This window comes from Eretmochelys imbricata, chromosome 11, assembly GCF_965152235.1.
Source record: "Eretmochelys imbricata isolate rEreImb1 chromosome 11, rEreImb1.hap1, whole genome shotgun sequence".
Classification (NCBI taxonomy): Eukaryota; Metazoa; Chordata; order Testudines; family Cheloniidae; genus Eretmochelys; species Eretmochelys imbricata.
Genome location: NC_135582.1, coordinates 39,379,771 through 39,406,264, shown reverse-complemented (window position 1 = coordinate 39,406,264; position 26,494 = coordinate 39,379,771). Strand labels below are relative to the sequence as shown.

Sequence of the window (26,494 nt, the reverse complement as noted above, 5' to 3'; positions counted from 1 at the left end):
GGGAGGTGGTGGAATCTCCATCCTAAGAGGTTTTTAAGGCCTGCCTTGACAAAGCCCTGGCTGGGATGATTTAGTTGGTGTTGGTCTAGATGACCTCCTGAGGTCTCTTCCAACCCTTATCTTCTATGATTCTATGTCATTCCAGCTGTCTTTCTTCCTCAGGAGCATCCCTGAATTCCCACAGTGCTGAGGGGACAACACAACTAGGAAGACAACTCAGGGCATTCTACAAGGCTCAGGAATAATGGAAGTTAGAGCTACTTCTCCTTTTCACTGGACTCTTTGTTCTCAAGGCTACTTTGCCTCTGCAGGCAAATGTCTGTACTCTACAAAAGGCCACTTCAGCACTACCCAATGCTTTTCCCATGGGTCACTTTGGTGAATGGTCATCATGGGAGTATTCCCACAGACCTCCGTATGCACTCTCACCTCTGGGCTATATCCGACATCTACTAGAACCAGCCCTTCTCCTGGGTCCATGGTGCCCAGCTTCTTGTCCAAGGCCTTATCTTGCAACTTCTTATTGTAATCTCTCCTTTCTGGGCTTGACCCCCTGAGCTGCATTCAAAATGCGCCTGCTAGAATCCTCACTTGTCTGTCACTTTGATCCTCCAGTCCACATTCTGAGTCCCTTCTACTGGCTCCGCTTCCTCAAGTGCATCAGAAATAAGCTTCTTGACTTCAGCTGTAAGGGATGCCTTAGCCTTGCCCTTCCTTTCATTACTGTGCTCCACTGCCACTGTTGAATTGTAGTGGCAAGGACATCCCAGAAAACTGACGACCTTTCCCTGGGGATGTACAGGGACTGGCACTGGACATGTGTTGCTGCTCCTGTACGGGTTAAGACCCCAAGGTAAACTAATTTACTCTGCAAAACTCCAAAACTTTTTAAAATCCAGGGGGAAAGACTAGTATACTGCAAGCACTGCAAATTAGGGTACAACAATTTCACTACTGTTCTTCCTGATAGGTGTTTATACATACCTTACATCTGAGAAGTTCCATTCAGGTCAATAGGATTATTGTTCATATTTGTATTGCAATACATCGGGACACTCTGCAGACACAAAACCAAATGGCAGTCCGTTTTCTAAATAGGTTATAATCTAAATATAAGACAAAAGACAACAAGGACTCAGAGTACACCACAATTTTTAAAGTCAGTTATTACAGTTACAGTATTTAGACTCTGAATTGTGGTTTGCTATTTCCTACAGAAAGCAATTCATGATAGAGCAGTACGCACCATAGTTCACATTTATTTCTGTATTATTCAATAGCATATGTAACACTGCACCTTTAAATGGACACACACACACAGACACACAGCAAACACAACTGTCATTTTGAATTTTAGTGTAACCTGTTACAGTGGAGAGATGCAGCTACATGGTGTGGTCTCTTGTGGAAACCTTACTTTTGTTCCCTCTTGTTTTGTTTTGTTAATGTAAAAGCCACTGCCTGGAAGCAGATGTTTGCTGTGTGTACAGGGGAAAAGAGAACAGGCACCCCATACACATTGTACCATTTGGACAAAGACTTCACACTATCATTAACCAAACATGGTAATTCGGTCTCTAGCCACTGACGTCAATGAGACTGATTCTGGAGGAAGAGTTTGAAGAACTGGACTCTTGTTTTTTAAAATATGTGTAAATGTTTCAAACTGCAGTTTGATTGACAGCTCAGAGCAATGCTGCTGAGAGGCCATCTAGGGTCACAGACCATCCTGGGCTGCAGCCCAGTCCATTTAGCACAAGGATATTTTCTGCTTTGCCTCTTATATGAAAAATAGGGGCCAGACGCCGTCACCCATGTGATGCCAACTCCAAAGCTTTCTACCTGTATTTCCCTCAAGACTAGTGATTTTAATACCCATTTAACATTTAGTTGAAATGTTTATGTAGCCTGGGGCTTTATTTTTCTAAGCAAAACTTTAATTTATTTAAAGTAATTGCTTTACAAAATACAGCACAATGCCCTACAGAAAATATCTTGGGTTTCTTAGAAAAGGGCCATTAAACACACCCTCTACATAATATTTAGCGAGTTTTAAAGAAACGGCTACTTCAAGAAATAAAATTAATGAATATAAACATATAATTAGTTAAACTGCCTTCACTTGATGGGTATGAAATGTTTTAGTTATTTGCATATATCCAAAGTAATCAGTTTAGATTTAATCCCATATGGACTTTGAAAATCTTCCTTTTAAAGGAAGGTTTCAGAGTAACAGCCGTGTTAGTCTGTATTCGCAAAAAGAAAAGGAGGACTTGTGGCACCTTAGAGACTAACCAATTTATTTGAGCATGAGCTTTCGTGAGCTACAGCTCACTTCCGATGAGCTGTAGCTCACGAAAGCTCATGCTCAAATAAATTGGTTAGTCTCTAAGGTGCCACAAGTACTCCTTTTCCTTTTAAAGGAAACAATAATTGTAAGACTTCTCTTTTCCAAACCTTTGTGGATTTTGTTTTTTTAAATACAGTTACCCTTGTTGACCCAAGCGGTTAGGAGGAGAAATTGCTGATGGAGTCAGGTATGGCAATCCTGTTTATTTACAAAAAACGTATACAAAGTGCTGTTTCCTTAACACAATAGGAATCAAGCAACAGGAGAGAATTTCCTTGCTCCATGTTCCAAGCCTATTTTTCCAGCCAGCACTCTGCCCAAAAAGGCTCTCTTTCTCTCAGGGTCACACTACAAGAGCCTCACCAATCCACTAGAATTCTTTGAGTGGGTCAACAAGCATGTGGACAAGGGGGATTCAATGGATATAGTGTACTTAGATTTTCAGAAAGCCTTTGATAAGGTCCCTCAACAGAGGCTCTTAAGCAAAGTAAGCTGTCATGGGATAAGAGGGAATGTCCTCTCATGGATCAGTAATTGGTTAAAAGATAGGAAACAAAAGGTAGGAATAAATGGTATGTTTTCAGAATGGAGAGAAGTGAATAGTTGTGTCCCCCAGGGGTCTGTTCTGGAACCAGTCCTATTCAATATATTCATAAATGATCAGGAAAAAGGGGTAAACAGATGGCAATATTTGCAGATGATACAAAACTACTCATGATAGTTAAGTCCAAAGCAGACTGCGAAGAGCTACAAAGGGATCTCATAAAACTGAGTGACTGGGCAACAAAATGGCAGATGAAATTCAATGTTGGTAAATGCAAAGTAATGCACAATGGAAAACATAATCCCAATTACACATATAAAATGATGGGGTCTAAGTTAGCAGTTACCAATCAAGAAAGAGATCTTGAAGTCATTTAGATAGTTCTCTGAAAACATCCATTCAATATGCAGAGGCACTCAAAAAAAGAGAATGTTGGGAATCATTAAGAAAGGGATAGATAATACGACAGAAAATATCATATTGCCTCTCTGTAAATCCATGATACGCCCACATCTTGAATACTGCGTGGAGATGTGGTTGTCCCACACCTCAGTCCCTGGAAAAATCATGGAGCAGGTCCTCAAGGAATCAATTCTGAAGCACTTAGAGGAGAGGAAAGTGTTCAGGAACAGTCAGCATGGATTCACCAAGGGCAAGTCATGCCTGACTAATCTAATTGCCTTCTATGACGAGATAACTGGCTCTGTGGATGAAGGGAAAGCAGTGGACGTGTTGTTCCTTGACTTTAGTAAAGCTTTTGACATGGTCTCCCACAGTATTCTTGCCAGCAAGTTAAAGAAGTATGGGCTGGATGAATGGACTATAAGGTGGATAGAAAGCTGGCTAGATTGTAGGGCTCAACGGGATTGTCAGGATCAATGGCTCCATGTCTAGTTGGCAGCTGGTATCAAGTGGAGTGCCCCAGGGGTCGGTCCTGGGGCCGGTTTTGTTCAATATCTTCATAAATGATCTGGAGGATGGTGTGGATTGCACCCTCAGCAAGTTTGCAGATGACACTAAACTGGGAGGAGTGGTAGATACGCTGGAGGGTAGGGATAGGATACAGAGGGAACTAGACAAATTGGAGGATTGGGCCAAAAGAAATATGATGAGGTTCAACAAGGACAAGTGCAGAGTCCTGCACTTAGGACGGAAGAATCCAATGCCCTGCTACAGACTAGGGACCGAATGGCTCGGCAGCAGTGCTGCAGAAAAGGACCTAGGGGTTATAGTGGATGAGAAGTTGGATATGAGTCAACAGTGTGCCTTTGCTGCCAAGAAGGCCAATGGCATTTTGGGATGTATAAGTAGGGGCATTGCCAGCAGATCAAGGGACGGGATCGTTCCCCTCTATTCGACATTGGTGAGGCCTCATCTGGAGTACTGTGTCCAGTTTTGGGCCCCACACTACAAGAAGGATGTGGAAAAATTGGAAAGAGTCCAGCAGAGGGCAACAAAAATGATTAGGGGACTGGAACACATGACTTATGAGGAGAGGCTGAGGGAACTGGGGATGTTTAGTCTGCGGAAGAGAAGAATGAGGGGGGATTTGATAGCTGCTTTCAACTACCTGAAAGGGGGTTCCAAAGAGGATGGCTCTAGACTGTTCTCAGTGGTAGCAGATGACAGAACGAGGAGTAATGGTCTCAAGTTGCATCCTCATTAGAAATGGAAAGGTATTAGCACTAGATTCCTCAGAAACATTTCAATCATAAAGTGTATTGGAAAGTAAAAACACCCATTCTGTCTGCAATTAAAGAGACATGAAATGTGTGTCCCTACCTTGGATAAAATAACGCTTTGCATGAACAAAGCCTATGTGCAGAGCTTTATGAACTGTGTGCAGTCCCGCTGAAGTCAATGGGATTGCTCACACTCTATAAAGATAAGCATGTGCTTTAGTCTTAATTTGTCCAAAGTGAGTGATGGATGGGCAGGCCATCGTTCAACATTGTTGAATGAAAAGCAAAGACATAATGGAGAATGAAATTGTTTGAACTAAAAATTGTTGCTAAGAGACAGTAGTGATATTTGGTGAGGTGTATGACAGCTGTTTGCATTTCTGGCTGACTGGCATGAGGAATAAAAGCGTCTGAACTCATCATGCATATTGTGCTCAAGTGATCTTACCTCATTGGGTCGCATGTCTGCTGTATGAGTTTCCTCTTCTTAGCTCCCCATGAATGTGCACTTGCAGGTCAGGTAACAACCCCTTCTTGGGATCTGATTTGTTAAACCACAAAATAAAGAAACAGTTCCCTTTGGCCTTTCAATGTAAAGTAGTTCTTCATAAGCCCCTTTTTGGGCTCAGCAGTTCATCAGCTCTCTGCCTAGTTACTATGGGGTTACCGCCACTAGAACTTCCCTCACTCCCTGGTCTCTCTCCCAGGCCACGTCTCACTTGATCCATGTGGAAATACCCCATCTCATCCTGGTCCTTCTCTGACCCCCAAGTCTCTGCTGTCAGATCCTCTTTGCCCAAGGGGCTTTACATGTGGTTTTCCTGTAATTTACATGCTTGCACCTAGTTATATGCCCTGTCACTACAGTTCCCACCTTTAAAGTACTGGGGTCCATAACAGACACCCTGGGGTGCACATATGCGTTCAAGGCTGAGGGCTCTGTAGCACACACACTATAGCTAGCTTTTTTAAGGATGCTAGGGGGAAGCCTCTATTTTTGAAACATACCAACAAGACAGAAAAAGGTAGAAGAGAGGTCTTGGGTATTAAATTTAGATCAGATTATTAAGAAAGTTTGAGGATGGATTTTGTCTGAGATGCACCCAGTTAGTAGTCAGAGGGTCAGCAATAGCAGGAGAATTAAGGTGTTTCACTGCATGGAGCAAAATAGTGGAGGGATTTCAATTAAGCACTGGAAACTCTTTTGAGAAAGGAAGAACTTTTGTATAAGGGAGCGTTTCTGCCTTAAACAAAAGGGGAATGAACTGCTAGCAACGTTCAGTTAAAACTTGATCCTATTCCCACTAAAATCAATGGAAGTTTTGCCATCAATTCCAATGGGAGCAGGGTTGGAGCTTTAAATAGGTTTTGGAAGATTGTTGAAACTGGGAGCTTGGGAGAAGCCATCAGCTGCAGGGCCTCAGAAGTACAAATGAAACTATGTTGCAGCATGAAGTAAGACAGTAATTACAGTTGCAGTGGGAAAGAGCCAGAGAACTAATTAAATAAAGTAAGTTTCTCATCAACCAACTTCTGACCAAAACAAGATAAACAAAATAGTAACAATAACTGCAGATAGCATAATTAAGTCCCAACTTAAGGTATAGAAAAGCAAAAAATGGTGAGTTGGAATGCCTGACATTAAGACAATTCCTAGATATAAAGTGGCAGTGCGAACTTACAGTGGGTTGAGAATAAACCAATAAAGAGGTTCATTGATGGTTATAAACTACATAGGAAACATGAGTTAGGCCATAGGAGGTGATGAAGCAGCACTATAGGTAAAAGATTCCATGCGATATAAAACAATTCTAGGTGGAGAGCACTGTGAGGTAGAATCTATACGGCTCTGTGAGTGTGTGGACTAGGCCCTGAGGCCCCCTGCTGAAGGCCTTGTGGCCCTCCACACCCCACCCCAGAAAAGGGTAGGAGAGAGGTCCTCCAAGCAGCCTAGAGCGGCTGTGTGGGAAGCAGCCGATCAGGGCCCCGCAGGTCAGTATAAGAAGAGCTGCAGGGCGAGAGCGAGTTCGGTTCCTTGCTAGAGCTGGAGGAGTGTGGGTGGTGGTCCAGGCTGGCTGCTGGGACTCCACAAGGACAAGGCCCTGAGGTCAGGGTGAAGACTGTGCGGGAGCCATGGGGAAGTGGCCTAGGGAATTATAGCAGCAACACAGTTTATTTAAAGGGACATTGTGGATGGCTGCTATCTATAGGGTCCCTGGGCTGGGACCCAGAGAAGAGGGTCCCCCCCATCCACCACTGGGAAGGTGGCCTGGACTTCGAGGCACCCCAGAAGGGGAATTGAACCGTAGTGGCCCAGTTGAAGAGCTGTAGCCAGAAAGGCCCTGAGAGGGGGAAGACATTGCCGCCAGGGAAGGAGCTGTGGGGCACGGCAGGGACAAACTGAGAGAGACATTACAGAGGGCACTACGAGAGGCCCCTGTTGGTCTTGTACCCCGAAAGGGGTTTGTGTTGCTTTTATCTCACAGACAGACTGTGTTTGACTTGGCCAGAGGCCTGTCAGTGAAGACATACCACAAACAGGTGGAGAGAGAGTGCAGGCACACACACTCAGCCCAGGGGCACTCGCGAGATGTGAGTGCAACCCCATTACAGGCTCTATTGAGCACGCTGAGCTATGGCCATGGCAACCAGTGGCAGGATGGCACCTCAGGGACATGGCCTAGAATGACCCAGAGTCCATAAATTTATGCTCTTTTTTCTCTGCAGATCCTTGGGGTGTACGCTGGCTGTGTAAGGCTGAAGACCTCTCCTCCCTTGAGGGCAGATATTTTACATAGATTTCATCATGCACATAATATATATATATCTCACACACGTACATAGGATGACTGAACAGGGTTTCAGCCTGGTCTCATTGTTGCTCCCAGAATTATTTGTGGGAAGAACTGATTTAGCAGGAATGTCTAAATACAGTACCTGAGTTAGATTGTCCAAAGCTCAGCAACTGCCCCAGGGTTTTCGAATCCTGGCCCATAGTCTGTGCATAGAATATGTTAATAAAGTGGATTATCAAACATTTCAAAATCAGTTTTTCTTTTCAGGTTAATAAGACAAGTGCCTTCTACTCTTCACTAATCCCCCCAAACAGGGGACACACTTTTAGCCACCAATACAGAAAATTGGAAACCGGAGACACAGTAATAAACTGAGATATTGAATTCTGTATCAAACATGTCAATTAGGAAACAGTCCCTAAACAGACAGTACTTGACACTTTTTGTGTTAGAAAGTGAGCTGAATTATGTCTACATAATGTTTTTTTTAAAATCCACAAACCTGTATTTGCTTCATTTTTGCTCACAGTACAATACCTTCTGATGGGTTATTTAGAGTTCAAATCCATCTGTGCAGCCCGCTGCTTAAAAAGGTAAATTACTTAAATGGTTTGAGCTTTCTCCTATTTATTGTTGCCAGGGGAACCTCTTCATTGGTATTCACCAGTGTAACATTGTTTGACTTGTATTTCTGAGAGCCAGATGCAACATTCAGGGAAAAAATGCACTGCAGCATACCTGAAAACAACCTGATGTACTTTAAAATGGTCACAAAAGCATTGTGGTTTAGGTTGTTTGTTATGGATTTCTTTTTGGTCTTTTAGTTAAATAGACTAACAAAACATACACAATTTGACATTTTCACTGTCATCCTGTGCATAAAATTGATCACTTTTGACCACAATTTACATGAAACACTAAATAGTGCTTAACCAGAAGCCCTGGTCAATAAATTGTGTTTCTAAAAGAATGTCAATTTAATTTTTCTCTGCTCACCTAATTTTTTTGCCCTTTTAATGCTCTTTCCACTATTCAAATTAAATATATCATCTTCATTATGTTTAGGAATGAAGTCTTGATGGCATCAGTGTATTGTATTTTCAGTTAGTTCCCGTATTCTATTTATTTGAAGGCATTTGTTAAGTGGCAATGTGAGCTACTATGAAATGGTTGTGTTTTACATGTGGACAGAAGGTTATTTGAATTATATGAATGATTTTTAAAATATATACCCTGTTAATACAGTATCTGATGCATGTAAGGTGCTAAACACCCTTGACTCTGAGTGTTTTTAATGATGCTAGCCTCTGGCAGGAGAAATTGCTCTGGAAAGTGTAGATACCCACAGGGTCATAGCAGATATTTAAGCCACAGTTGATTTTGGGAAACAAGCGTATGCTCACTGTCGAACGACTCAGATCATGGAGAAATCTTTGTGGGCAAAGGAGTGAAGTTTTAAAATGTGATGGAATTGCAGAATCTTGCTGTGCTCCAAGTCTTACACATGCTCCGTTTTATATTTACTTCATGATAGCAGCTATTATTATTTGCATGACCATAACACCTAAGAGTCTTCATCATGGACCAGCACTCCATTGTGCTAAGCACTGTCCAGACAGAATAAAAAGATTGTTTCTGTTCCAAAGAGTTTACAACAGAGGTGGGCAAGCTACGGCCTGCGGGCCACATCTGGTCCACGGGACCATCCTGCCCGGCCTTTGAGCTCCTGGCTGGGGAGGCTAGCCCCGGACCCCTCCCCTGCTGTCCCCTCTACCCCGCAGCCATGCCACCATGTGGGCAGTGGGGCTGAAAGCTCCTGCCGCTCTGAGCAGCATGGTGAGGGAGCGGCGGCAGCGCACGCATGCATGGCTGTGGAGGGGGTTGGGTAGGGAGTCTCGGGGGGCAGTCAGGGGAGAGAGAGTGGTTGGATGGGGCGGAGCTTCTGGGGTGGTTGGGGACGGGGAATAGGGGGGGTTGGATGGGAGTCCTGGGGGGCCTGTCGGGGAGGGGGGAAGGGTGGATAGGGGCTGGGGGGCAGTCAGAGGACAGGGAGCAGGGGGGGTTGGATAGGGGGTGGGATCCCGGGTGAGACGGGGGGTCCTGGGAGGGGGCAGTCACGGGACAAGGAGCCGGGGGAGGGGGTTGGATGGGTCGGAGGTTCTGAGGGGGGCAGTCACGGGACAAGGAGGTGGGAGGGGGCAGATAGGGGGTAGGGGCCAGGCTGTTTGGGGAGGCACAGCCTTCCCTACCTGGCCCTCCATACAGTTTCGCACCCCGATGCGGCCCTTGGGCCAAAAAGTTTGCCCACCCCTGGTTTACAATCTAAATATAAGACAAGAGAAAACACATGGAGACAGACAGATGGGGGAGGATGTGGAAACAAAAAATATATATATAGAACAGAAAATCCCTGCAGCTGCTTTCAGACCTTTGTTTTAGTTTCACAAAACCAAGTTGACTATTGCTTATATTCTACACATTGTTATGCCTCAGTAATGGTAAGTACTTGACCCATAATTCCTCTTGAGCCTTGATTTAAGGAAAGAAAAATCCATGTACTTACTTAACTCCCCCCAAGAGTTGTAGGGAACTTGCCCTATTCAAGTAGAATGTGGGTCATATTTTGGTCTGGAGGTGGGTGGGATGGGCTCAATCCAGAGAAGTGATCAGAATCCTCAAGTTAAGCCTCACACACATGCCAAACCACACATTATGTACATTCACTGTAGGGGCCATAGTTTTCTAGACCTATAGCAATACCTTGAAACCCAGAAATAACTGACTTTCCATTTGTTTCTGGGTAAGTCTTCAAAGTAGAGGTGTAACATACTCCATATGGCATACATCATTAAGCAGACAGACAGCCACATTCTGAACTAGCTGTAGATTCTAAGTTGTCTTCATTGGTGGCCCTCTGTAAAAGCCCATTTCAGTAATCTAAACTATTTACTAGTGTATTTTTATAAGATTGCCAAGGGCTCTCGGAGCTTTGGATGGGTACTCTTTTATTGTGGGGGTAGTGAACATATATAAATAAATAATGTGGAGGTAACAAAGGCATGGATAAATTGTGGTGAGGTGTGCATCACAGAAATGAAAAGGAGCTATTTCACTCCAAGGCTATAGGTCCCCCAGCAATCCCACACCCATGCTGAACAGGACCGACTGGAACCACTTGTAAGAGGGAAGAATGGAACTGCTTAAGGATGACGACTATAATCAGAATCTTCAAGTGCATCAGCAAAACCTCCTGATCACATGCTAAAAGTTGTTGACAGATCTGAAAGAACAAACGCACGTTATCTGTTCAACACCAAAACTTCCCGCTCCTCAATAGTTCAAATGAAATCAGTCTTGTACATGAAGCACATAAAATTCAGAATCGAAACAGAATGACTGAAACATCCAGCTGAGATGGAAGGCCTGGCACTACCAGATTTCAAGAGATATCATACTCTAGGGCATCAGAAATTAGACTGGTACTGGCATGGATCTCCAACAGAGAGGCTCAATCATGTATACAGATGGAACTGAAACTGGTTATGTAACTGTGCTGGACTTACATCCCAAAATGCTTGCATGAAGTATTACCCACCATTCAAAAGTGCACTTACTAATTGGGTATATGTGAAGCACTTGATCAAACAAAAAGAACACATTTCAGGAATATTAAAAATAATGGTGCTTTCAACCCTGGGCTGAAGGAGGAAGTTTTAGATTTTGGGACAAATGTCACTATGATGAGTGGAAGTATTTCTTTAGGATTGAACAACCATTAAAACTTATCTAGCTGACATATTAAAGTAAGAAAAGAATGTGGAACATGAGTTTACAGAGAAAAGATGGGTGAGGTCAGCACTCTGTGTAGCTTGAAAGCTTGCCTCTCTCACCAACAGAAGTTGGTCCAATAAAGAGATTCTGTCACTCACTCCATTTCACTGATATCCTTGGACTGACACGGCTGCAACAACACTGCATACATGTGTTTATGCATATTGCCTACTTCATTAAAAACATTTCCCCCCATTCTTGGTCTTAGAAACCACTTCGCTACTTTTGCTGAAACGTTCTAAAAAATTTCAGCCTGAGTCAGATACCCAGCATGGAAAATTTCAGCCAGAATGGTTAACGTTTGGCAAAGTTACAAGCAACTGATCACGCAAAGTGTTGGGCATCATTAACTATAAGCAGCACTACCAGCGTGCACACAGAGTATGAAACTGAATCCAGGGAATGGTAAATCCATTGCTTCAAACTAGGCTTTACAGAGAAATACATTTCTCAGAGAAAAGTCGCGCTTCGTGAGGGTGGGGTGGTGGAGCAGAGAAAAACATTGTAGGTTTCAGCTCGTAAACATCTGTTTTCACACTTGACTAATAAGAAAGGTTTACTAGCCATTTGGTACATACCAGAGCTAAAATACAAAATGGATAATAAGTTGTTTATTGGGTAGTAAATTATTCAATGATGTGAGGGTTTCCATGGAGTCTGTTCCAATTTTCACAAATTAAAAGAGGACCATTCACTGAATCAAGAGATAAAATTATAGAAAATAGCTTTCCAAATGATACTCTTATATGGACTCATTTTGAATAAATTTAAGTAGGGCTATGAAGCCTCATTTTAAAATGTTTTTCAAAATAGGTGAGTTGTGTTTTTTTTTTTAAATATGCTAGTGCAGACAAAACACGAGTGATGTTTGGAGGATAATTAGATTAATTTTTTGAAACTGTCACCAATTTAACAATAGAACAAACAGTAAATTTTGCTTTCTCAAACACTATTTAAAGGAACAGGCATATTTAATATGTAAAGCATATTACATACAATCTGTGGAATGTAAGACAGTGATAAGAGAAAGTACAAATTAAAATGTAATAAAAGTGAAAGTGTGAACAAAAGAAATTACAATTAAAAATAACCATTAAAACCAAAACATCAGTCTTCATCTTATATTCCTACACCATAGCATACTGCAAATTCAGTATTTCACACACACACACACACACACACACACACACACACACACACACACACTCTCTCTCTCTCTCTCTCTTTAAAATCTGGTCACTACCAGTTATAACCAGATCTCACTAAAGAATGGTGCCACACCTACCAGGCCCTCCATAGAGCCTGCAATGGCAACATCTGGTTCCACTAAAACCATTTTTTAATGTTAATACAGGGCACTGAGCAGAAGACAGAATGGAGACAGACAACCAAATGGTAAGAACCAAAGTGTGGGTGGAATTGCTTCATCAAAACCTTCTCAATAAACCACACATCCACACCCACAAAGAGGATAAAGACCAGATTAGTAATAGTAAGGTGAAGCAATGTTTTTTTTGAGCAGAGCATTACTATCACCTGTTCAAGATTCAAAGAGGCTTAATAAATCAAATTCATTACTAGTTTAATTCCACTGATAGAATTACCTCAAATATAAATTTGACTTAAAACCAAACAAACATGGTTTTCCCTAAATCTTGGTTTCTTAATTTGGACTTTTTTTTGTTAGCAGTTTTCCATAGCAACAGTGAAATAACAGCAGACTGAGGTAAAGTTTGGACTAAGATAAGAGACGATTAAGTGGTATAACTCAGAGCAAAATGAAATTAAAAGAATTGAAGTGAGTAATCAAACACACCCACACACCAGCTAAGTGGCCAAAAAGATAAAACATTCCAGTGTTGCTTTATGTACAAAATGTTTTTGCATGCATTAACTATTAACTATAAATATTAACTATAAATATTTAGACACCGAACACATTTCAATAACAAATATACCTCGGATCATTAAGGTAGAGAGAAAAAAAAGCCCACAGACACACAGAATGATAGTAGACTTTTATTAACATATCTTACAATGTTGATTACTGTACTCCTACTTTTGTACTTTTTGATGTGTTATAAAGATTGATTTAAATTCTACAGTAATGTACTGTACTTAAATAATCAGTCATCCAGGATACCACACCAGTACATTTGAAGAATGCACACACCCACACCCACCACTCTAGTTTGGAGCTGTTATTTTTCAAAGTAAGCTTAATATAGCAGGCTTAAAAAACTTATGGGGGAAATCAAAATTCTAGTTTAGCAGCATGCATGTATATTCAAGTACAATTCTTGAATCAAGTGCTTTTTTCTTTTTCTTCTTTTTATTGACTGGTGACTAATTCACCAATACCAAAATAAACACTATGAAATACCCAGATTTTAAAGTTAAGGCTAATAATTTTACTTCACATCCATATGCACAACCATAAAACATTCCATTTTAAATAATACACAGTAATCAATTTCTGGAGACATTATCTCTTGTAAATATAGCATCAGCGTTTCAAACTATAGATTACTCAAATTCATGAGCCCTGTAATAATGTTGTGCTGGAGATGTAAAGAATCTTTTTGCTCTTCAACCACATTTACAAAATGGCCTAATATTCATTATGAGCAATGCAAAAATATTACAGGCTGAACTTATGATACAATATTAAAAAAGTAGTATTTTGGAAAAGACATAGCTATTCAGTTGGTGAAACAGAATAATTCTAATCTTACAAGAAGTATTCTAATACTTTTGAAATATATATATGTATATATATAAAAAACAGCACACCATTATAATGTATTTTAATGGTCGATCTTGGGGAAAACTCAGGGCGTCACTTTTTTAAAATTTTTTTGTTTGTCCACTTCTCTTGACTGCTGTACAGTCATTGTATTTCCCCTATACACTTTTCACTAGATAATGACTTTCAGTGAGACCCTTAAAGAGGAATCAGTTTCCATTTTGTACACATGGTTTTAGCATTAGATTTTTTATTTTACACATATAAATTTTATTTTACATAAGCTATGAAAAGTCCCTAGTACCAGGAACTGCTTGATAGCACTGTATGAAATAGCCAACAAATGTCTGACTCATTTGAGAGAAAAGCTTAGTAGCAATATATTACATACCAGTATTTATCTGTAATCTTCCCTACCTACATACAGTGTGGAGTTTAGCCCAATCATGCCTATTCTCATGGATTTGTAAGCCCTCTGAATATAAACTGTTTATTTGGTATTCTTCCAATGAGGATTCAGATGCATTGCTCATTCACCAGGACCACCTCTATTGCGCTTTTTTCTTTTTAGGAAATCAAGCAGAAAGAGCACTGATTACTCTGCACAAATATAATACAGATGACCCTCTTGAGCTGACATGGAAGATTCAAAATTGTGTTTTATTTGCAGGATAACCCGCATGTTTCCAATCCAATCATTCTGCAACATGCATCTGGTTGGCAACGAAAGGCAGGCAGGCAGGGTTGTAATTAGAACCTGCCATGTTGTATGTCTGACAAATTTTGTACAGACAGTAACATCTATATATGTTATCGCCAGTAATTTACTCAACTGAAATGGCAAATTTCATTTCTGGAAAAGAAAAAATAAGAAAGAATGCGTGTTCTGTTTTCATAGCAAGCTACCTAATTCACAGCTATTTCACTTATACATGGAAAATATCTATGAAATTCCTGAGAATAAATAAGGTTTTCAGCAATGCGTGAAATCTTTCAATAGATCTTTAACAATAAGTGAAATGTTCTTTAAAGTTCTACTTTTAGACCAAGTGTTACTATACAGTCTCACAAATCATGTGTTTTATATCATTACAATTGGATATCAAGCAAAAATCTCAAATTAATACAAGAAAGGTAAAGAAAAATCTATCCAGTATGTTTAGCAGATGTAATACACATATACAGTGTTTCAGCAGAAGATGCTAAATGACTCAATTCCACCCAGAGAAATATAAGGTTCCTGGGACCTGTCATCCCTAAACAAGTAACTTGTGCTTGTCATCATTAGTGGAATTCGAAAAATACAAAACAAAAGGAGACTACTGAATTAATTTAGATTTTTCACACCATTCAGAAGAGATTTTTAAATTTTAAACTGTCGTACCATTAATTTGGTAGCAAAAGCACCTAATTATTGAAAGACTTCATATATTGGCATAGTTTCACTCCCCCACCCACCCCCCACCATGAAAGAGCTAAACCCCCATTCAATTAAAGCTATTGTCAGTCAAGTTGCATTCATTCATGGTAAAGGCGATGATATGGTACAATAATAGTGATAGTTTACAATCCATTGTAATGTGGTCCCCATCTTTTATTGATGTGATCAAAGGTATGAGATATCCACTGCTGTTCAAGCACCCTGTATCTTTCCTTACATATGTAGAGAGGTTTACCACGCCTACAGGGAGAGAAAAAAAAAATCAACAGTTAATAGCGCAGAACAAATGTAAAATATTTATAAGGTGGCTCTAAGTTAATAGTAATGTTCTAAAAGCGAAGTTTAATGATTTTTGCATTTTTTTTCTTTTCAGTTTCCATGTACATATGCATATATTTATATTATAGGATGCCAGTCTTCATTTGTTTTAAAGCACACATGCATTGAAACTCCTGACAAACAAACACCTTAAAATAATGAACTTAGCGGTAAGACATTAATGCTCAATAGCCCATATTGTAGGGAAAGCTGTGGGAGAGGCCAGTGGGGCAGCAGTCTAGGTACTGAGTACGCTCCCTAAGTCTACAGAGAAGTGGTGCTCTGTGTAGAAAGGGCTCTATATGGTTGATCAGAACATGCAGAAGAATGAAACACACAGAGGTGGAGTGGCTGCCCGAGTGGTCTGGAATGTCACTCTGGCACCTGAAAACTAGGGCAGAGCAGCACTGCGACCCCATGCACCAGACGAAGGGGCTATCGGGCATGAATGTCTTACTGCTTAGTTCATTATTTTAAGGTGTTTATTTGTCAAGAGCTTCAATGCATGTGTGCTTTAAAACAAAGACAAAGACAGGCATCCTATAAAAATACATATATGTACACAAACTGAAAAGAAAAAAATGAATGCATGACGGAGGGGAGGCCACCTGCGCCAATCTTGCATGGTGCTGCAATTTGATGGGCCAAGTCATTACGCCACTCATCACTCAAATTTGGCCTGTGCTGGGTAGGTGCAGGGGAGGTGATGGAAAGGAGCAGAGCTTGGCACCAGGATCAGGAGAAGCTGCCTTAGTCCAGGAGGGGAGCAGAGTGCTGAGCCAGAAGAGGTGCTGGTGAGTGGCCAGAAAGGTCATGGAGCAGTGAGTGAGGGGCTTGGGGTGAGTTGTTAGTAGGCTATGGGGTGAATGGGGAGAGGCTTGGTGGCTGTAGCTGATGGGGCTGTGGTGAGTATTTCAGGGTTGCTGGGATGTGAGGTGGGTGGTCTGGTCTGATCAACTAGTTAAATTGGGTTTATGGAGTGCCCCAAAAGAAGCTGGCGCATACCAGCATATCTTGCCCTTATTTGAAGTTTGCAGACAATATTAATTTTGTGAAAACGGTATTTTACTTGCACCACCAATGGACTTTTTGACTTAAATACGTGTGCTTTGGATGGAGATTAAAGACTAGGACTCTTCACCTTAGAAAAGAGACAACTAAGGGGCGATATGATAAAAGTCTATAGAATCATGAGTGGTGTGAAGAAAGTGAATAGGGAAGTGTTATTTATCTCTTCACATAACACAAGAACCAAGAGTCACCAATGAACTTAATAAGCAGCAGGTTTAAAACAAACAAAAGGAAGTACTATGTCACACAACGCACAGTCAACCTATGGAACTCATTGCCAGGGGATGTTGTGAAGGCCAAAAGTATAACTGGCTTCAAAAAAGAATTTGAAAAGTCCATGGAGGATAGGTCCATCAGTGCTTATTAGCCAAGACGGTCAGGGATGCAATTCCATGCTCCTGCTGTCCCTAAACCTCTGCGTGCTAGAAGCTGGGACTGGATGACAGGATGCCCTGTTTTGTTCATTCGTTCTGTCGTACTTGGCACTGGTCATTGTCAGAAGACAGGATACTAGGCTAGATGGACCACTGGTCTGACCCAGTATGGCCACTCTTATGTTCTTATGCCTTGCTACTTGATATGTGTATTTACTACACATATTGTGTGAAGTCTCAAAATTGTTGTTGTGCAGACTTCCAATTTGATAAAATTTGTTGGTAAAATGTAAGTTAGGTTTTGAATATGGGTGATTTATCTTATAGTTACATCACACTCAAGATGGATTTTGAAGACTCTCATTGTAACAGAATTACGAGCTTGATATAATTTCTACAGGGCTCCTGCACAATAAAAATTTAACACTGCATAATTGGAAACAAAGACACAGGGATGAATTTTAACATGGAAAGGTGCAACTTTATTAATTTTTATTTGATCTGGGGGAGGTGGATTGTATGCTAAACCACACTCCAAAATACCAGGCAGTTATTTGGGCCCAGTCTGGTGTTCAGTGGCCAAACAGCCAATATTCAGGATCAGCTCCTTCAGCCTAACCCTATGAATTCACTCCACCTCTGACTCCTCTCACCCTATACCCATGACAAGAAATGAAGGTACACATGAAGGCCATCTCAATCTGTGAAGACTTAACATCTCCCCTTCTTCCTCCAGGCCAATAGGGTCCACCAGATCTCTGGGAGCCAGCGCCCTGGAGCCTCTCACCTGCACTAAACACCAGCTGCAATTTGCAGAGAAATTACAAACATGCAACTTTTAAATCCCCTCCTTAAACCAGGCCTCCAGGATCCTGCTGGAGAGGCGGAAATACCTACTGGAGACCTTGTTAATCTTGTCCTGATCCCAAAACCTGGTGATTGCTCAGGCCCACATCATGACAGAAGCACAGCTCAAACTATACCTCCATTATTCGGCAGGGCAGCAACCACAGCAGAGTGGCTGCTATATGCTCTGAGGGCTTCACAAATAGCAAGCAGGGTGGGGAGCCATGAGAAACAATCAACTCTCCCTTCCCCACCACAGCCTAGCCAATGGCAGCAAGGAGAGGTGGAGAATCTCTCTCCTCCTCCCCTACCCCTTCTTTGCCCAGGCACAATCTCCACATGCATTCTAAATAGGAGGAGGGCTCAGAAGGTGCCAAGTCTGCCCATCCCTCACCTTCTTCTCAGGATCCCAGTGGTTGTCTTTCTCCTATCAGTCCAATCAAACATCCCTCCCATCCTGCTAAGATGGGGGCGGGGAGGGGAGCATTTTGGAAATGGGGCTGTGGTGGAGCAATAATGAAGAAATCTGGCAGGGAAACCTGGATCCCCTCCAAAGCTGCTACTGAGCATCCAGAGGAACACTCAGCCAGTTGTAACAGGGGTCCTGAAAGACTGGGGAAAAGGGAGCCAGTAGAGTCCTCCATAAAAGATTGATCCTGCTTTCAATGAGCAATGAATGCCATTCCATGTGAATCAGCAGGATCCACAAGGATGGCAAAGCCTCTCCTTCTCAAAGTGACATTCGGCAGGAAATTCCTGCACCACAATGTACACCTTGCAAGTAGCACAATTCATTTTTTAGTTAACAAGTTTCAGATCATTTTATTTATATAAAGAATATAAATCTAATTAGCATAATATAACAAATACAATGACAACATTTACATTTCTAAATATGTGTTACTCAGGAAGGGAGAACTTGTTAATTACCGTATCTGTTTTATTACACACTGTAAACATAAAGCACCAAAATCAAAACATGCTCTATTAAAATGTTACCTAAGATCTCTGTCTTCTTCACCATGTGCATCTAGATAAACAGAACCCCAAAGGCAGAAACGATGGCCTCGAATGATGATGATTACAGATGCATTGATCAGAAGAAATATTCCTGTCCCAGCTCCACAGTTCTGAGAATGCTAGAAGTTATATTTTGGCGTTAGGGGAGGGAAGAGTACAAATATCCTATTAATGGCTGACAGTTTTATAATAAAGAGGCAAGAACATTTTATTTCAAACACACTACTTATATTAATTCAAGTCACATCACGTACTAAGGAACAGTTTGATCCTTGCCCCTACTGTACACTTACGGTTATAACATATAATCCCTGGAAACATATAACTACAAGGGTTATATGTTTCCAGGGATTTGCATGACAAAGTAGAGCCTACCAAACGTTTTATGAATAAGCCAAAACCTCCTACATGATATGTTGCCATAATGCATATACACAAAGTCCCATGTAGAAGATGGTTCCAAACTCAAAAAGGGAATAATGTACTTCTGCTTTTTTTAGACAACATGCCACTCTGGGGAAAAACTAAGTTACTATAGAAAACTGAGTGAAAGTGTTCACAACAATATCACTAACTTCCTACTAGCAGAAGTGCACAATTTGGTGTGGCAAAATATTTTTTAGTGAAGTGAAAATTTGAGATTCTCTCAGATTATGAAGTACTTAGAGTAGTTTGCTACACACTGCTTTACAGGATGGACTCCTATTTGCAGATGTTGCCATACTTGTGAATTTGCTCCTCATCTTGCCCTTCACAGTATCTACATCGGTCATAATTTTTTTAAAAAAATAACACCTTAAAAGGTGAAACTCCTGGTTACAACAATATATTTTAATTGTTCATGAATGACACAGATATTAATTTATGCAGTTCATTTCTGTAATTGTATTTTGCAGATTTTAGCCCTTTCCACACATTTTTACTACAAAGGAAATTTATGACCACACAACTAAAATATAATTCTGAATATTGCAAAGTATTCTATTCTTTGTCCTATACCTTTATTGTCTGCAGTATATTTTCATAAAAATGACCTCTCAAATGTAGTCCTTATGTCCAACTATTTTAAAGTTTGATTATTTTTTCTCATACCATATTATTTTTTTGTGACAGAGTTGGAGATAAAACTATTTTCCACTTATAAAGCACCTGTCACTTCAAGCACTTCAGAAAGGTGCATGAGTATTATCCTTATGGGGTTTTTTCGTCATGGCAATTTTTAGGAAAAAACACATGTAGAGCTCATGTTGAAAAAAGCAACTAATGGAAATATAATTTTAAATGGTCAAGTGTCATTTAATCCCCAATGCCTTAAAAAAAAACATTTTAGAGGAAATTACTAAAACTCTGCTTGCGATCTGAAAACAGCAGCCAACTTTAGGTATAGTACCATAGTTACCATCTTGGCTGATATTTGCAAATCCATTCTACTATTAACTCTTCACAATTTATGTCTTTTTCTTGCATTTTATGCTGGATGGGGCAGAATCCCCTTCAAGGAATTACCAATCTGACCCAGAGTTCCCTGAGGTGGGGAACCCGAGGCACAGAAACATGGAAACTTAGAACACTAGCAGTTAAGGCCCAATTTTTCAGAAGTTCCTGCCTACTTTGGGTGTTTCAGTTTTTCAGAGCTCAGTTCAAGACAGTTGGGGCCTGGGCTTTGATCTACCTGATGAAAACCTACAATGTCCCTTGAAGTCGATGGGAGCTGTGCACAACACAACTTTTTTTAGAAATCGTCTCAAGACATCTATAGCCTGAACACTAAAAACTGAACACCCAAACTTAGGGGACATTTTGAAAGTTATAGGCAAAGTGACCTGCTCAAGTTTACACATCAAAAAAGTGGTGGTTCAGAATAGAATCCCAGTGTGCTGACTCCCCCCTCTGTTTTTCTCTAATACTGGAAACATATTCCTGCAATAAAGAGCATGTGGTTCACAGGAACACTCATCAAATGTGGAGCCTTTAATTTTTAAGTTATTGATATGAATATCCATCTAAAGACAGTACTGATCAAATAGTAAACACTGATGGTTCTTCTGTGGCTTATTTGAAATGAGTTTGTGGTCTCAGTCAACTTCCTAGTGGCCAAGCAGCCACAAATAAACAAACAATACACACACAAAAATCATAACCACAATTTGTAGCCTTGTTGGAAAACTCAATAGAGCTTTATAATAATTCAAGTTTCATATTAAGATTTCATGGGATTGAAGATAGTAAATTTAAAAGACAATGTTAAAAATCCTATTTTCAAAAACATTTTCTTAATGGTGTTATTAGCAACAATGCAGATGAATCAAACAAAAATTGAAGATCATTATCTGTGTTGTTTACATTTTGCATTTCATTCAGAAAAGGAAAATAGACCACTCAGTTTTACTTTTATTTCAGTTCAGTTTTCCTTTGTAGCTTCCCTGCACTAGTACCATGCTATAAAGTTTAGGATGAACACACTACAGGAAATTAAAAATAAACTTGTTTTCATTCATATTTAAATAAAACATCTATAAATATCAGATTTTATAAAAATTATATACAAAACTGATTTTTGGACTTAAAAACCATGTGATAGTTTCTCTTTAAATATATTTATACTAATTTTATAATGGCTAGTCTTGTGTTAGTACCATGGATATACTAATTCAGGAACAATCACAAGATTCTTTTTGCAAGCCAGCTTTGCAGAGATGGCAAATGTGAACTTCAGAGCGAGAGTGGGTGATAGCCATTGACTTACAAGAACTGTTCCACCCATTTAGTGACATCAGCACTGGCCTCAGAGCAGACGATTTATTCTCCTTCATTATGAAGGGAGAATAAGGCTAGTTGCTGTCCAAACAAGGAAAGTAAGGACTGGCTCTTAGAGGAAGGAGTACCTACATATTATCTCACTTGAGTTGCCTTTGAGATAAGGCCAAATACATAAGGGCCTTCAGAAGACTCCTGTGAAGGGGCAGACTAAAAATTTAATTAAAACATGTTTGGAAATGAAAACTGTCAGAGCTGAGAAAGGAATGCAGAACTTCTTAGCATGATTTTTTTTTTTAATTTAAAAATGGAAATAAAGCTACAGTAATTTGAAATTCTCTTATTGTAGAATTCTCTCTTACCAGTACACATTCACAGTAACTCTGTTGTTTGCAGCAAAGTCCTTTCAAGCATACAAAAGTACCACAAACTAGACAAACAGCAGGATCTTTAGGAACCTTGGTACAGACAGTACAAGTCTTTCTGTGATAATACTGGAAGATGGTATTATAATTTTCAGGCAACTGAAGGAGACATGGCAAGTCCCACTTAGGCTCTTGTATAAGCAAAACCTAAAAAGAAAATGATAGAAATATTTATCAGTATTGCATGTATATTTATCTGTGCTGTGAGAACTTTAGAACTACAGAATATAAATGTCAGAACTGTTTATAAAGGAGGGAAATGTACTCTTTAAGATGGCCCATTCTTTCTACTGCATTCCACACAAGCACTGAAGTGTCCTTTAAATGCTTTCTGGCTTCCTATGGAGACTATTAATGCTGCATTAAGACTTCAACCAGAGAGCATCACTCAAGAGCAACATGCTTCTTCTTGCCCCAAGGAGCTCAGCATACTCATATACATTGCTTTAGTAAGGTTACAAACGGACTACTGACTGCCTTTCCTCAGGGCACAATGCATTACACCTTCTAAAGGCAACAAACTTCACAGGTAAAACATGGGGCTTAAAGTCTTGTTTACTTTGGGGATTTGCCCTGATTATAGCCATTAGTGGACAGCCAGTGACATAGCTGCGCCACTGCCAGTCCCTAGCATAGACAGGCAAAGCTGCTACTTGTACTGAAATTTGGGGCCAAAAACAGTAGGGTAAAGTTAGGCTCTGAAACTGATGTCTAGGAACTTGTTTGATTTTCAAACATATTGAGCACTCAACAATTCCCAGTTAAATTGATGGGAACTGCTATTCCCTCTGAGGTCAAAGGGAACTGCTGGATACTCAGTACATTTAAAAATCAGACAGGTGCCTAAATATTAGTTTCAGAGTCTAACTTTACTCTCTTATTTTTGAAAAACTTCGCCTAAAATTTTTAAAGAGCCAATAATACATTACCATTGAATCTATTCCATTTTTTGCAGGTTACCCACTTAAGGGCACACATGTGTGAGGAATTTCTTACAAATTACTGTTCTGCTATTTCACAAGAGTTTGTTATAAAAACTGAAAGAGGTCTTATTTGAAAAATACAGTAAAACAGCAGTGTTCTTTTTCAAACATAAAAACGATATCAATAGTTTTATGACCATGGCTCAATGGTCTATTGAATGAATCAGATCTACTGAGGGCAAGAACATTTTGTGATTACCATTAGGGTTCAAGTTTTCATAACAAAGTTGTACCTGTAAAATATGCAAGTGAAACAGATGCAAACACAAAACACACATGTTGTGGGTTCAACTATGCATTTTGCCTCCTTATTTTATCATGATAAATTTAAAACACAGCATTACACATACACACTCAGCGTAACTAGAATCAAGTAATTCCATTCTTACACATCGGCACTGTATGGGGGGTGCAAATTTTTTTACGTACCTTCACTTGTTCTGCATGTCTTTCTGCAAATGAAGCCAATTCTAAGCACCACTGCGATATCATATTAAATGCTGGCACTGGCCAATCAAGGCAAGAGGCACTGGTGAATTGATGTGGTGACTGAAAAGATGATGGTAATAGACCCAGGCAGTTTGCAAGAACTGTAAATTCTTCATCTTCCTTTTAGACATGAAACAAGAAAGACTTGATCATTTTGTGTTATAAACTCAAAGCACAGCACAGCACTGTATGTATCAATTCCATATCAATTAATATGTAAGTGACTGGGAGGGAGCACGGTGGACTGAGGCTCTGCTGCACCTGATTCTCCAGTGGTGTAAAATCCCAGAGGGACCTTACATCAGAGGTGCAAGTTAAAGCTGCCCCTGAACTTGAGTGAAGTGGAGAATGAAACCCATAAAATGTTAGCTTACAGTTCACAGACCTAAGAGTGAAGTCTAGTTTGAATGGAAGTGCTGTATTCTCTACAAATTCAGAACAGGTTTTAAGATTACTTTGGTGATATATCTGAGAGGCAGATAAACCACTGTAAGGCCCCGATGCTATAAACACACACGTGCTTAATTTTAAACACAAGTAGTCCTACTGATTTCAATGGAACTACTTACATGCTTAAAGTTAAGCACATACGTACATGTTTAGAACTGAAGCCTAAATTGATAATTAGAGAAAAGAAAAGAAAACATAAAATAAGACCATACATTTATGCAGAGCACATTGATAACACAGGGATGAAATGAATGGGATAAAACAATACAGAAAAAGGGTAGAAAGAGAAAAATGTGAAGTATTCATAAATGAATTAGAGTATGTCCAAGATGCATGCCAGCCAGCAACAAGTATATGATTAGGAATAAAATAATAATAATAATAATAATAAAAGACCAATTTGGATAAATATATGCAGAGTAATCAAGGGTGAGAGAGAAGAGGCTGCAAAGTATTAAATGACAGATGATGAGAGGACAAATTATAGAATGAAGATAAGGGAGTGTAAAAATGGAAAGAAAATTTAAGTAGGAGAAAGTAAAAGAGGTTGCACAAAAGATTAAGCCAAAGATTAACACATTTTTCATTGGAACAATAGAAATCAGCAAAGGAGACATACAGCTTTTAACAAATATAGAATATAACTGATTGACAGAAAAGATATTACAAATACACATATTATTTTGTAAAATAGGACAAGAGATGGATAACAGAAACAAGATCAGGAAAATATACACTGAATGAAATTAGGATTGTTTCCAAATGGGTATGAATGAAATGCCTGAGAGTCATCAAGTTCTAAGACAAGACAAGATTCACTGCAGAATTATGGGGTGAAAGTTGCAAGAGATACAGGGCAAACATACTTGATCAACTGGCAAAACATATGGATAGAAAAGAGCTATTCACTAGGATCCCCTGCCAATGAAAGATTAGTAAATGCACAGCAGATAACGTTTTTTCCAGTCTAGTTTTAAAATACAACAAGAAGGGTTCTAATAGTTTTTCTATGGAGATCATTTTACTGTCTAGTACATCTCCTTGGTACATTCTAGTCATACTAAATTTTCCATTTAATTTCTTACCATCACTCCCAATTATTCCCCATTTCCTATGCTATGTTATTTTTCCTTTTTCCTCCTTAATGTCCTTTAAATAACTCTAAACTTATGCCACCCAATAGTCTGTTTAAGCAGATGCAGGTTGCTATGGCAGAACAGGAGCTATTGCTGGTTCTGGGGAGCATTAAATACATACAGTCAGACGTGCATACTGTAGTCCGATGGATGCTAGTAGTTTTTTCGGGTGGTGGCTAGTAAGACTGTCCAGAATGACTCCATCTTGAACATGGGAGTATGTATATGAAGGGGAAGGACCATCTTTTGACTATGAAGTAACCCTAGTAGGACCATGAGAATTGCTGGTCTGACGAGAAAGATATCCCTGTTCCTATCACTTTTCTAATTTAACTTGCATCAGTTCAAGTACATCTAATTTTCCACTTGCATCAGTTCAAGTACATATTAAGCAAAAACCCATCCAGCTAGAGACTGAGTTTGTCCACTTGCAGAAGAAAAAAGGAACAGATGACGAATATATTTTAAAAATGAGTTTTGTGAAATATGGAGACTTATTAGGAAGAGAAATACAGAAAGATGACTACAGTCATCCAGAGCTGCAGAAGAAAAGGGTCTCTCAGCTACAGTGGCAATACTGTGCAGAAGGACTGATTTAGGAGACCATTGCCAGAAGTAAGTGGTGGGATAAGGTCAAGATCTACTGAATCAATAAAAATTGAAGGGCAATAGAATATAGAATGACTACAGTAGTCTAGAAAAAGAATAGGAGAAAGGGTGAGATGAGTTGCAGTCAAGGCTGGCCCACAGCTCTACCCTTCCTACTCCTCACTGGAAAGGATAGGGGAGGAACAGAACTGCTCTTTTTCTATCTCCCTTTTAGCACAGGGAGCTGGCCAGCATCTGTGTTTATTCTCTTCCAGGAAATATGTGGCAATTGTCTTAAACACCACCACTGAAGAGAAAGAAGGTGGTACCCAGCTATTTAAAGACCACCTCCTGCTCCTCCACTAGAACCAATGACCGCTGAAATGGCTACTTGGGTTTCATGTAACTCCCAAGGTGGCCAGAGATAAGGAGCGAAAAAAGGGGAAAAAGCCTGTCCCAGACCTCACCCCTCCCACCAATTTGGGTATCTAAATTCTGGCAGGAAGCATGAAAGAAACATGGAGAAGATCAGCAGCAGCAGCAGGCATTGTAAGAACCCTGTCTGAGGATCTGTCCAGAGCCAGAGCAAAGGAAATGTAGCATCATCTGAAGTGCAGAGGAAGGTTATACAGTTCCATACTAATGCCA

General features: G+C 40.1%; 1 protein-coding gene across 4 annotated transcripts in view; it reads right to left on the bottom strand.

The window, feature by feature from the left end:
• Positions 1 to 13,208: 13,208 nt before the first annotated feature.
• UBR3 (ubiquitin protein ligase E3 component n-recognin 3) overlaps positions 13,209 to 26,494 on the bottom strand; it is a 215,571-nt gene continuing 202,285 nt past the window's right edge. For all 4 annotated transcript variants that reach the window (XM_077829550.1, XM_077829551.1, XM_077829553.1 and 1 more), the window contains 4 exons: positions 23,613 to 23,792; positions 22,138 to 22,347; positions 18,998 to 19,137; positions 13,209 to 15,629 (listed from right to left, as the gene is read on the bottom strand). In XM_077829550.1, coding sequence (XP_077685676.1) covers positions 15,512 to 15,629; positions 18,998 to 19,137; positions 22,138 to 22,347; positions 23,613 to 23,792 — 648 coding nt within the window. In that variant the 3' untranslated portion in view covers positions 13,209 to 15,511. The remainder of the gene's footprint in view (positions 15,630 to 18,997; positions 19,138 to 22,137; positions 22,348 to 23,612; positions 23,793 to 26,494) is intronic.